Raw genomic sequence first — 13,308 nt, forward strand, 5'->3', positions numbered from 1 at the left:
GAGTGTTGGGTGTAACTAGTAACTAAGTAATTAGGGGCCAAGCCCCGAAGGGGCTGTAGCCCCTCTTGGAATTGTTAGTTTTCTTATTATTATTATTTTTCCCGAATGGGAGTCAATGGCAGCCCTATGAACCGTAAGTAGGAAAATGATGAAATTTGGCAACATTGTAGAGATGCTCATGAAAAGTAATTGGACCATATTTGGAGTCTCTACACTCAACTCCATAGCGCCACCAGCAGTTCAAAATTTCAACATTGAAATTGTTATAACTTTTGAACCCTTTGAGGTAGAAAAATGAAACTTAGTACACCTGATTCCTCTCCTCATGCTGATCAAATTAAAACCCCGCCCATTACAGTAGCAGCCATTTTTAAAAGTACAGTGTTCAGTTTTTTTTCTACTCCTCCTTCAAAATATGTCCAATTTTGTCCAAATTTGCCTCAGATGACCTTTGGAAAAAGCCGCACAGAAATGACTGAACAGATTTTTTTTATTTATCTTTATTCAAAAGTTATACTGTCTCAAACTTAAAGAGGTCGACCCAAAATTGGTTCTGAAACGGTATATCGGCCAAACTTTGATCAATCGAAACAAAATTTGGTACGCTTCATCGGACCCATGATCTGGGGGTCCATGCCAAAGTTGGGAACAGCGCCACCTACAGGTCGTGAGATATCGAAAATGGCTATTTCTGCTCATAACTTCTGAACGCTTTGTCAGAAAATCATAATATTGGTGTCTATGGTTTTCTCGGGTCATGCCAAATCCGTGGAAAGCGGATATGCCAGGATCGGATGAAACCTGTGTCCGCCATTTTGGATTTTGTCATAAATTGCAATATCTTTTAAAATATTTAACATATCTGCACAAAAATTGGTATGCATGACCGACAGCATGTCCTGAACATACATTTGAAGTTTCAGAACAGCGCCACCAAGTGTTCCATAGATATAAGGTTTTATTGCAAAAAGGCTTATAACTTTTGAAAACAAAGATCAAAAAGAAATACAATTATGTCATTATGTTCCTTGGTTTATTCCAATTTCAACGATATCTCATTTGTCATTTTCCCAACATGTGAGTGTCTACCATATTGACGCAAATGAAAAACAGTTTTTTCGCTACTCCTCCTTGAGTTTTTGCCCAATTTTGTCCAAAATTTGCTCCGATGATATTTGGACTGAGCCGCACATAAATGACTGAACGGATTCTTGATAGTTACTACCGTTCCTGAGAAATTTGTCTCTGAAGTTGACCTTGCCTGTTTTTGTGTTTTTATACTAGCTAGCTTAGCATGTCAATTGGTTAATTCTAAAATTTGCTTCTGTTCCAGACATTAAATGATTCTGAGAATGATCTAATCTGAACTTTTTAAAAATTACATGCAGTGCATTTTTTACAAAAAAAAATCTTCATTCTAAGTTGATTCTCACTTTAAGTAAGGAACCTTGGCAGCTGTTTGAAAGCATGTCTGCCCAGTGGCGCAACACGATAAACTGCAGGCACAAGACCCAGAGATTGTGGGTTCGAGTCCCGTGTTGGGCAACTTTATAAAATTGTGTGTAATGGTGTGCTGTGCTGCAGAACTTGCTGTTTGAGCTATTTGCTGTCCTTGCGGTGCCTTCTGGGCTTGGCCCCGCAATTGCTGCTTGCAGCTATATTTGTTACTGTAATTTTCCCCTGAAAAAGTAAAGAAAAGGGATTACTCTTATTTTTTCTGTAATTTAATTACAGTTAGGCTACTTCTGAAGTAATTGAACTAAATACTAAATACAATTATATATAATACAATAATGGAATTAACATCAACATTTAAAGTCTAACTTTAAAATGCATGTTTTTATGTATCCTTCTAACATTTGTAATACTTTGGTCAGAATAATTGATGTAGTTTTATATTATTTATTTTAATGAATTAAAAGAACCGTTTCAAGTCTATCCTTGAATCGCTTAACTAGTCGAGGTTGATATAGATTTGGGAAGTAGCCTAATTAGTAATAAGTAATTAAATACATTTTGGAGAGAGTAATTTGTAGCTACAGTAGGCTAATCAAATTACACTATTGAAGATGTAATTAGTAACTAGTAATTCATAACTTTTTTAGAGTAACTTACCCAACACTGGCAATTTGTATCCTTGGTCTCAATATTTGTATCTTGGTCTCAAGCCCATAAAGTCTTGGTCTTGTCTTGGTCTCAACCCCATAAAGTCTTGGTCTTGTCTTGGTCTCAACCCCATAAAGCCTTGGTCTTGTCTTGGTCTCAACCCCATAAAGTCTTGGTCTTGTCTTGGTCTCAACCCCATAAAGTCTTGGTCTTGTCTTGGTCTCAACCCCATAAAGTCTTGGTCTTGTCTTGGTCTCAACCCCATAAAGTCTTGGTCTTGTCTTGGTCTCAACCCCATAAAGTCTTGGTCTCAACCCCATAAAGTCTTGGTCTTGTCTTGGTCTCAACCCCATAAAGTCTTGGTCTCAACCCCATAAAGTCTTGGTCTTGTCTTGGTCTCAACCCCATAAAGCCTTGGTTTTGTCTTGGTCTCAACCCCATAAAGTCTTGGTCTTGTCTTGGTCTCAACCCCATAAAGTCTTGGTCTTGTCTTGGTCTCAACCCCATTAAGTCTTGGTCTCAACCCCATAAAGTCTTGGTTTTGTCTTGGTCTCAACCCCATAAAGTCTTGGTCTTGTCTTGGTCTCAACCCCATAAAGTCTTGGTCTTGTCTTGGTCTCAACCACATTAAGTCTTGGTCTTTTCTTGGTCTCAACCCCATAAAGTCTTGGTCTCAACCCCATAAAGTCTTGGTCTTGTCTTGGTCTCAACCCCATAAAGTCTTGGTCTTGGTCTCAACCCCATAAAGTCTTGGTCTCAAGCCCATAAAGTCTTGGTCTTGTCTTGGTCTCAACCCCATAAAGCCTTGGTCTTGTCTTGGTCTCAACCCCATAAAGTCTTGGTCTCAACCCCATAAAGTCTTGGTCTCAACCCCATAAAGGCTTGGTCTTGTCTTGGTCTCAACCCCATAAAGCCTTGGTCTTGTCTTGGTCTCAACCCCATAAAGTCTTGGTCTTGTCTTGGTCTAAACCCCATAAAGTCTTGGTCTTGTCTTGGTCTCAACCCCATAAAGTCTTGGTCTTGTCTTGGTCTAAACCCCATAAAGTCTTGGTCTTGTCTTGGTCTCAACCCCATAAAGTCTTGGTCTTGTCTTGGTCTAAACCCCATAAAGTCTTGGTCTTGTCTTGGTCTCAACCCCATAAAGCCTTGGTCTTGTCTTGGTCTCAAGCCCATAAAGTCTTGGTCTTGTCTTGGTCTCAAGCCCATAAAGTCTTGGTCTTGTCTTGGTCTCAACCCCATAAAGCCTTGGTCTTGTCTTGATCTAAACCCCATAAAGTCTTGGTCTTGTCTTGGTCTCAAGCCCATAAAGCCTTGGTCTTGTCTTGGTCTCAACCCCATAAAGTCTTGGTCTTGTCTTGGTCTCGGCACACGCTGATCTTGGTCTTGGTTTAGGTGGTCTTGACTACAACACTAGCTCTAGCCTTTAATGATGCAGGCTAATTTAAAGTATATTTGCAAAGTATCTTTGGGGTCTTGGTAATTTAGATCAAACCTTTGACATACAACTTAAAAGAATTAGTCCAAAACAAACAGATCACACAAATGGTTAGAAATTAAGTTTATTGGCCATCTTTGTTAGTCATCCATTGCCATCTATCCTTCTATATATTATCTCACATCAACCAGTCTACGAATATTTAATAAAAGGTAATTAAAAGTTAGTTAAAAACAACAACATAGTACAGTTTTATTATCAAAGTGAAAGTTTTTCATAAAAGGTCAACACTGCTGCAGTTAATCTATTAAAGTCTGCAATTATTACGAGTACAATATCAAACGCAATGAACTTTTAGATTTTCACTATCTTGAAAGCAAAATATCTGGCTAAAATGCTTACCTCAAACCAAGCTATGAATCTAAAGTAGCTAAATGTGAAAGTTCAGCTGTTAAACTTAAAGATAAAGACACCAGAATATGATATTTATGCAGTCTTCACTGCTCTCCTTCACTGGCCATCTGCCCCCACCAGAGGCTCCATCACCTTCACATCAGCTAAAATAAAGAACAGTGCTTTATATTAGTTACATATCGTGACACCACTGGGTACATATGTATGAAGACAAAAGCAGTAACTAATGATAGAAATAAATCAGTTCTTTAATATTGCCTTACAATAAAGGGATAGTTCACCCAAAACGGTTGACGAACACATTGACTTTCCCCCATACTATGGAAGTCAATGGGGTCCATCAACTGTTTGGTTACCGACATTCTTCAAAATATCTTCTTTTGTGTTTAGCAGAAGACTTTAGAACAACTTGAGGGTGAGTAAATGATGACAGGATTTTCATTTTTGGGTGAACTATCCCTTTAATATAAGTAGGTCATCTATGCCACAGTAGAACTTAAGTCTTCAGCTCATACCGGATTTCCAACACTCAGCAGAACCTTCGGTCAGAGAATCAGGAATCTGAGTGCCGTTCTTTTCCACACACCAGCACCAGTTAGTCTCATCCCAGCACTGCTGGGGCTGGTAGTCTCCGTTCTCTTCACACCTGGGGATGAAGGACGGCAGGAGGCTCTTGACCACCCCAGTGGCCTCCTTCTGGCACTGGGAGAGAACAGTGGGCGCTGTGGGACAGAAATGAACAGGACATACATGTGTGTGAGCAAAGGACACAAATGCTGAGGACTAAATTTGCCGTTTGACAATGACGAGATCTTGATACCTGGTTTGGGATCTGAGGAAGGGGAAACCTGAAATATAGAGCATAATAACACATGAGAGAGCTGTAGATGGCAGGATTTAGATTGTGTGTTTTTATTTATGATTTTATCTTTTCATTTATCATTTCCTGTTTCTACCCTGCCGGTCAAAAGTTTGGAATAATTACGATTTTATATGTTTTTAAAAGAAGTCTATTATGCTTTCCTTTTCCATATTCGATCAATAATACAGTAAAACAGTCATGTGATTATGATATAAATTCCGAAATACATTTTCAGCATCATTACTCCAGTCTTCAGTGTCACATGATATTTCAATCATTCTAATAAGCTGAATTACTACTTATTTATGGTCCATTATTATTGGTGCTTGGTTATTAATAATGGTTGTTTTTTGTTATTAATAATGGTTCTTTTTTTTCCGGATTCTTCGAGTTAGCATTTATTTAAAATATAATTATTTTGTAACATATAAATGTTATGTCTTTTCTGTCTCTTTTCAATTCATTTCTTAATATTTTATTTAATTTCTTAATTTTTTTTTTTTATCTTGCTTACCTCAAAATTTTGAATGGTAGTGTATCACGGTTTCCACAAAAATATTAATCAGCAAAAAACATTTTCAACATTGATAATAAGAACTATTATTAATAGCCTAATTTAGCACCAATAATAAATGATAACAACTGAGCAGCAGATCATCATATTAGAATGATTTCTGAAGGATCATGTGACAGATTTGCCATCACAGGAATAAATAACATTTTTATAATATGTTACTATATTACTGTATTTTGATCAAATAAATGCAGCATTGGTAACACTTTACAGTATCCTTTTTACACTTGTTACATGTATTTACTATAGTAATAACTATAAATTATGCATAATTAAATGCAACTAACCCTAACCCTAAAGTAAGTATATGTAGTTAATTATTACAGAGTACTCAAATGCTGACACCGTAAAATAAAGTGTTACAAACGTAATTATTTCAATAATTTGGCCTATAGTGTTTATTCATAATTAAAGTAAACCCATTTGAGAAAAGCAGCTTTAAAACTTGATTTGATTTGATTTTCTGACTCAATCCTGACACCATGTGGCCGGAGAGGAACTGACTTTTACCTTCTCTTCGGGCGTGTCCTCAAGTGTCAGAGCAAGGGAGCTCATAGGGAGATGCATTTTCAAGGGAGTCCCTTGACTGCGCATGACTGCACAAAAAAAGGAAGAAAGTCAGAATGATTATGCTTCCAATAGAGGACATCTAGTGTAATGGGTTAATGGTGATTTAAATGGTAGAAAATGTGATGAGAAGCCCATAAAATAAAAAGCAGTTCTGACCAAACTTGCGGCTGAGCTCTTGCAGGCGGTCGCCGCGTCTCTCTATGGTGTTGAGCTGCTCCTTATGGCTGTACACCATGTAGGCGGTGAAGGCCTGACCTACGATCAGTACTCCAGCCAGCAGAGTCAATCCTGCCACCTTCAGGGCCTTACTGTTAGATCTGTGCGGAAATAATGGATTCATATGAGTGGATTCATACAAAACACTAACAAATTCAAACAAAGACACACGGATGAAAACTGTTGCATGTCAAGTGGGGATATGTTTAATTGTTTCTTTCTTCTGTTGAACACAAAAGAAGATACTTTGAAGAATGTTGGTAACCAGACAGTTGATGGACCCCACTGACTTCCATAGCAGGAAACAAATACTCTAGGAAGTATATGGGTGCCGTCAACTGTCTGGTTACAGACATTCTTCAAAATATCTTCTTTTGTGCTCAACAGAAGAAATGTATACAGGTATGGAACAACTTGAGGGTGAGTACATGATGACAAAATTTTCATTTTGGGGTGAACTAGGCTCGTTAAATTGTATTGAATTATGATTATACAATGTGTGCAGTGCAATGATACGCAGAAACAAAAACACTGCGTTGACCAAAAAAAAAAAAAAAATCTATTTCTTACAGAACAAATTACGTTTTTTTTAATGAAGCACTGCTAGCGAGGACTAAATATATAGCGATGTTTAATGTTTTTAGGCAGTTTTTACACCATTTTTCTGCATATTTATTGAAAAATACAAATAACAAAAAAAACACTCTACACAATTAAGATAAATTCAGTCACTTAACAATTTTAGTTTACCTACATTTAACATGGATAACTGAGAAAAAACAAGATTTATTGATAAAGTCAATAAAAACAGAAGGTTTCCTCACCCTCCCTGAGGTCCCATGTTGATTGAAGTTTGCTCACTCGGAGCTCTGATAAGTGGTGCTTCGCTTCCCTCGGTGGCCATTTCTGAGCAATAGTCAGAAACTTTTCAAAATGTTGTCAATTTGCTGAAAGGATTTTTGTTACAGCTCTCTAATATGAAAATGTGAGAACTGAGAGTCCAGCAGTGACGTTCGGATGAAAGAGTCCGTCTAGAGCAGATTGAGGTCTTTATTTCATTGGATAAGACGCGCTGCATCATCAGTTGTCAGACAAACCTGAACTTGAATGTACTTGTGTCTCACACACTAGTCTCATGCATTCAGTTTGAGAACAAAGAAAGTGCGATTTTCAACATTTGAAGTACATTTCTGTCAGTAATTTTTGAGGCGCAATCGATTTTGTGTGATTTGATTTCTCTTATGGACAACACAAACAAAACCGTTTGTATCATACCAAATATAAATCTGCAATAAAGACAGTACTTATCTTTTTTTAATGCCTGACACAGTATATATAATTAATATGGGTAGATAATTATTTTTCTAATATTAAAGGATTACAAATACATATTAAACTGCAACTTTCACTTTGTCATCTTGTTTGTCCCCAGTATTAAATTACTCTAAAAAAGTAATTGATTTCTAGCAACTACATCTTCAGTGTAATTCGATTACTGTACAAAGTACTTGGTCTAAAAAGTATTGGATTACTTATTACTTTCTAAATCCCATATCAACCTCTGCCAGTTGAACAATACAAGGACAGAAAGGAAATTGCCCTTTTAATTATTTCAAATAAACAAATGCATATATTACTCTTGAACTGACCAAAGCATATAAAAGGGAGGTTACATTACAAACATGCACTTTAAAATTAGATGTTGAATTATTAAATCCAGCTTTATATAGAATTGTTCTATGCACAATTTAATGCATTACACCAGAAATGAATACATCAGAAATGTACAGTAATCCCTTACTTTACATTTTAAAAGTAAAACTAATTGATAACAGCTAAGTTTGTCCCCAAACTTGGTACAGATGTATCCAAGCACATTTTTAACAGCTCACTTAGACCATACATTATGATTGCATTAGTGACAGTAAAATAAATACAGCAAGTACATTAATAAGTAAAATTCATGTATTAAATATATTGCGAGTAGCTTACAGAAGCATAAAAACAAAAGTAACCAGTCTCTACACAATACATATTTTATGCATAGTCTGCGGGTCATACTTTGCAGTCTGGTATTACTACTTTTAAGCACTTTAATTTTTAGTTCTTTAATTTTTCACAACTTGGAATCACAACTTCAGTCTCTGCGCAGGTTGAAAAACTTTCTGCAATGAGGAAATTAATCATTCTGGCATCATTTGAACAAGGTTGTTGTCTTGGTATTCCCCGAGCATTCACTAGTTTGGTTTCAAACACACCAGAACATTATACATTAAACCGGTTAGACGTGTATAATGAGCTTAAAGGAAGCCGAATCACTAATCATGAGAACTCAAGCTTGTGCTTCAGTGAAGACAGGAGGCAAAAGTATTGTTTGACTCTTTATTCTGAAAAAAATCCGATAGTTTACAGACGACGTCCACGACGACCTCCCTTTCTGCGGGTGCTGTCTGATGGAATGGGGGTGACGTCCTCTGGAAAAGAAAATGAAAGTGAATGAGACTTCCTCATAGAAACACTTTTATTCCACTGAACAGAGATCAGGCTTCATTAGCTTAACGTACCGATACGGCCGATCTTCATGCCAGAACGAGCCAGAGCCCTGAGGGCAGACTGTGCCCCTGGTCCAGGAGTCTTGGTTCTTAAGTGGGAAAAAAAAGAGCAAGTAAATCATGATGCAAGCCCATGTACTTCCTTCCCATAAACCCACACACAGCCAAAAATGACATGTCTCGTCAGTCCCTGTCTGTAAATGTCTCACCTGTTTCCACCAGTGGCTCTCAGCTTGATGTGCAGGGCAGTAATTCCCAGCTCCTTGCACCTCTGAGCCACATCCTGAGCCGCCAACATAGCGGCATAAGGGGAGGACTCGTCTCTGTCGGCCTTCACCTTCATCCCACCAGTAACACGGCAGATTGTTTCTCTTTAGATCAAGAGGAAGGAAAACTCATTCAGAAGATGATCACCACCAGAAAGCAACAAAAATAACTTCTCTTAATCAAAAAGGAAGTTAGCCTAACATGATTCTAAACTTGTAAGACTTTCTTCTAAGAAAAACCTTGTACAAGTGGCATGGTATGTACCACTTCGTCAGAAACCATATAATAGGTCTATGGGAGGAAAACCGAAATTTAAGTCAGTGAAGATGCAAAATGTGGAAATTTCATTAAACGTCATTGGTTCTTGCATGTCTCGTGTCCACAAGTCATTGATAGGCATCTAATAGCCATATTTAATTTTATTTAATAAAAGAACTAAAGGAAAAGGCAAAACTGTTAGTGATTAGAGTGCATCCCTTTCATTTTCTCCATAGGGGGATGGATTCATAGTGATATGCATCTGAAGTCTGCATTAATTCTACTTATTTAAATCTAGTTCAACACTAATTGAATTGTGCTGTTGAAAACACTAATTCTCCATAAGAAAATTGATTAACGATAACTTGTAACCCTTTAACTCTTTCCCCTCCATTGACAATTTTCCATCATTTATGACAATGCTTCCCTGTCTGGCAATCCATGCTTTCACCGTTATTCACTGTATACAGTAGAGGGCGCCATTTCACATCTTCAGAAAGAGAACAATCTCCAGATCAAAACACAGAAGCAGCAGAAACAAGCCTTACAAGCTTATGCATGTAGTTGAATGCAATTCTCAGCTTTTTGTTCAAAATGCTGCATTTTTTTAAATGAAACTTACCTACATTTAAGTGTTGATAAAAAAATAAAAGCATGAAGCTAGAAAATTTCTTTTTAAAGCAGAGGCTCTGCCCTCTCTTTTGTTGTCTGAATATCTGAACATGCAATATCAAAATAGCCATTAAAGTTGTGAACATGTTCAAAAACGCTGTCAAGTGGCTGGCAACTTAAAAAGGGTTAAAGACAGACCAACTGTGAGCTACAAGGCTGTTAATCCATATTTGCTTCGGCGTAAGCCGTTAGCACGCATCAACATGTTTTTAAAAGAATCGTTTAACAACCGAATTTGTGGTGAAAACTACATTAATCATGTAATACAGAAATACTCCCACTCTCATAAAGCACTAAAAATGGCGTAATCAATAGCATCTAACTACTATTTACACTTATTACTAGGTGTGTAACAATACACTCATGTCACGATTCGACACAATATTATTGCGATGCTCTAAAACTGGTTCTCAAAGTGTGGTACGAGTACCACTAGTGGTCCTCAGGCTGCCTCTAGTGGTACACAGAGGACTCACTAAATAAATTAATGTTAAAACGCATACTTTAATTTAATCTTTATTAGAGTAAAAAATTTTACACATTCAAGTACATTAGTTTTAATTTAATCATTATTTAATTATTTTATTTACCTGTATGTAAGCACAGTGCAAATGTACAATCTGTATTTACAATGTTAAATTGGCTGACAACAATAAATATTCCTATTAGGAATAAACTGCCTCGTTTTTGAACTGTGCAGAGCTAAAGCTGAATAGTTAGGCCTACTACGCTACTGTATTTTAATGTTGGTCATTATGGTGATACTCGGACAGGGTTCCCATTCTTTCAGCAACCATTTTCCAGTACATTTTCAATTTTACTACGGCGGGAATAAAAGACAAGGATCATGCCAAATATTGCTTTCTAAGTCTTTAAAAGCCGTACAGTTTATTGCCATTACTTAACAATTCAGCATTTTTCAATATGAGCTCTTAATCATACATTATGACTATGGAAGCTTGTTTACACCACAGAATAGAAAGAAAAGGTAATTGTGACTTTATCTTGCTATTCTGACTCTCGCAATTGCGAGTTTACATATTTGTAATATAAACGCGAAAATTGTCAAAAAGTTTGAGAACCACTGCTCTAAAAAGTTAAAACGTACTGTTGATTAAATTTTTTACATTGGGGTGAAAATGAATAGGCTTGGACTTGGTGCTGGTAACCCAATGCACAGGACAATGGTGACATCAGAATAAAAATATTCATTATTCTGAAGTTAAAATTACAGACGAATATGCTTGCACTGTCACTGACTAGATATATTTAAAACAAGGTACCCCACTTTATACTGGTAAGAAATTTGGCATTATTAGGACCCACAAATATTCCTCTGTTGCATTATTATAGATTATATTCAACATTATATATATATATATATATATATATAAAGTAGCACTCAATCAACTATGCAAACTTACATTTCTCACAGTAGTTCTTATTTTGGGTGCAATATATTGAGACCATGTGACCTTGGAGCACAAAACCAGTCATAAGTCGCACAGGTATATTTGTGGCATAAGCCAATAATACATTGTGTGGGTCAAAATTATCGATTTCTTTGATGCCAAAAATCATTAGGATATTAAGTAACGATCATGTTCCATGAGGATATTTTGTCAATTTCCTACCGTAAATATATTTTTAAAAAATGTACGAGTAGTAATATACATTGCTAAGGACTTCATTTGGACAAAATTGACCCGTAAAACAGGTTTTGTGGTTCAGGTTCACATATATTGTTGCACAATACTGCCATTTACATGGTGTAAACAGCAACTAGATTATATTTACACCAAGAGAAAATAGCATATTTTCTTAGCGATAGATGCTACTTACAGTGCAAATAGCCGATGCATTTTTAAAATCCCTATAAGAACTAAACACAAAATATTTCTGGAACCAAGACCAGCTGAAAAAGTAGACAGTTGCCCTCTGTACTGATTTACATTTAGGATTGTTCATCACACAAATCGAAACAGCATCCATTTGATATGAATACAGGCATGAACTACTTTATGATGCCCAATTCTGGAGCTTTACCATCCCAGTCTACTTTCACTTATTTAGAATAAATATACGTTTGTGGTGAAAACCATACAGGTTTGGATAACAGTGGACAAGTTAAAACATTAATTTAGGGTACACTACAAAATGCAAAAACTGAAATCAGTGTGAAAATCTCACTTCAATTGTTTTGCTGGTATTTGTACTTAATATGCACACAGATTTTACTCCAGATTCTTGGGTTACGTACTTGCCGGAGAGGTCAGTGACATGCACAAAAGTGTCATTGAAGGATGCAAAGATGTGGCAGACTCCAAACACATTCTCGCCTTCGGCAACCTGAGGTCCCAGACTGATGACCTGCTCTTCCTTCTTTTCCTTACCCTTGCGAGGTGCCATTGCTGAAAAACATCAACAGTCAGGTCAACTAAACATGAAAACCATCCATGCTCATTATAATTTAGCCCCCTGGTCTAAAAATGAGCTTCTCTCTTGCCATGCTCTTGTAATGCATTTGAAAAGACCTGTTGGTGTGCGACTGCGTGTTTAAACTAGTTAGCAATAGTGTTACAAACTACAGACTTAATGCAACGTTAACTACAGCCAAACTATTATCATTAAATACTGAGGAAAAATCCAGAATGGCCAAGGGAATCATGGACAACATGCCTTTGGACGCCAAAGCTGTGCTATCAAACCGATATTGTCAATTAGAACACGTTCAGTATCAACACGTTTAAGACACTATAAACGAGACACTATTTGGACGAGAAACGAAGCACATTTCTCCACACAAACCGTAAAGCAGCCGAGTATATCTCCTCCGAGTCTCAGATACAGCGGCTCGTGCAGCTGCGCTAGTCAGACCAGTGTGGTGCAGGACCCCGCTAGAGCAGCACTGATAATCCGCTTAAAATACTGCATTCATCACTATTTCTGAGAGTAATATCACGTTCTACTGGTGCGTGAGGTGTTAGGGGACGTTACAAACGTTTGATTTTGTATGTCACACTTTTAATAAAGATAGGATTTGAACGGATTGAAACGGTGTTATCTTACCTATGTGTGTCTCTAATCGAGGCCGAAACAGGAAAGGAAAGAAAAATCGCTGCCGGGTTGAAAGTTCAACTTCCACAAGCGGAAATAATAGTATATAGAATAAAAGTCCGTGGCAGATGAGCAATTTTTTTTGGATATGATTGACAACGCATTAAAGTTAACAATTCTTCTTGGGAAGTTTCACATACATAAAGCTAAAGTAATGTCTTTTACACCCTCCTTTAAGTTTCCCTGTAAAAATCTTACAATATTCTGACTCATTTAATTCAATTACTAAATAAGAAGAGCATACATCTCTCATACTGAAAAAAGT

At 36.9% G+C, this 13,308-nt stretch overlaps 2 protein-coding genes across 2 annotated transcripts; both read right to left on the reverse strand.

The window, feature by feature from the left end:
• Positions 1-3,647: 3,647 nt before the first annotated feature.
• cd74b (CD74 molecule, major histocompatibility complex, class II invariant chain b) lies at positions 3,648-7,256 on the reverse strand. The gene is made up of 6 exons (XM_079835584.1): positions 7,002-7,256; positions 6,118-6,278; positions 5,902-5,987; positions 4,776-4,803; positions 4,471-4,677; positions 3,648-4,098 (listed from the first exon to the last, which is right to left on the reverse strand). Exons 1-6 carry the CDS (start codon positions 7,079-7,081, stop codon positions 4,052-4,054), a joined length of 609 nt encoding a protein of 202 aa, XP_079691710.1. The 5' UTR covers positions 7,082-7,256; the 3' UTR covers positions 3,648-4,051.
• Positions 7,257-8,545: 1,289 nt separating this feature from the next.
• Positions 8,546-13,057, reverse strand: rps14 (ribosomal protein S14). The gene is made up of 5 exons (XM_079836035.1): positions 12,996-13,057; positions 12,187-12,337; positions 8,939-9,100; positions 8,742-8,818; positions 8,546-8,651 (listed from the first exon to the last, which is right to left on the reverse strand). The coding sequence occupies exons 2-5, from the start codon at positions 12,333-12,335 to the stop codon at positions 8,584-8,586; spliced, it is 456 nt and encodes a 151-aa protein (XP_079692161.1). The 5' UTR covers positions 12,336-12,337; positions 12,996-13,057; the 3' UTR covers positions 8,546-8,583.
• Between the last annotated feature and the right edge of the window lie 251 nt (positions 13,058-13,308).

The sequence above is a fragment of the Gobio gobio genome (assembly GCF_949357685.1).
Source record: "Gobio gobio genome assembly, chromosome: 14".
Lineage (NCBI taxonomy): Eukaryota > Metazoa > Chordata > Actinopteri > Cypriniformes > Gobionidae > Gobio > Gobio gobio.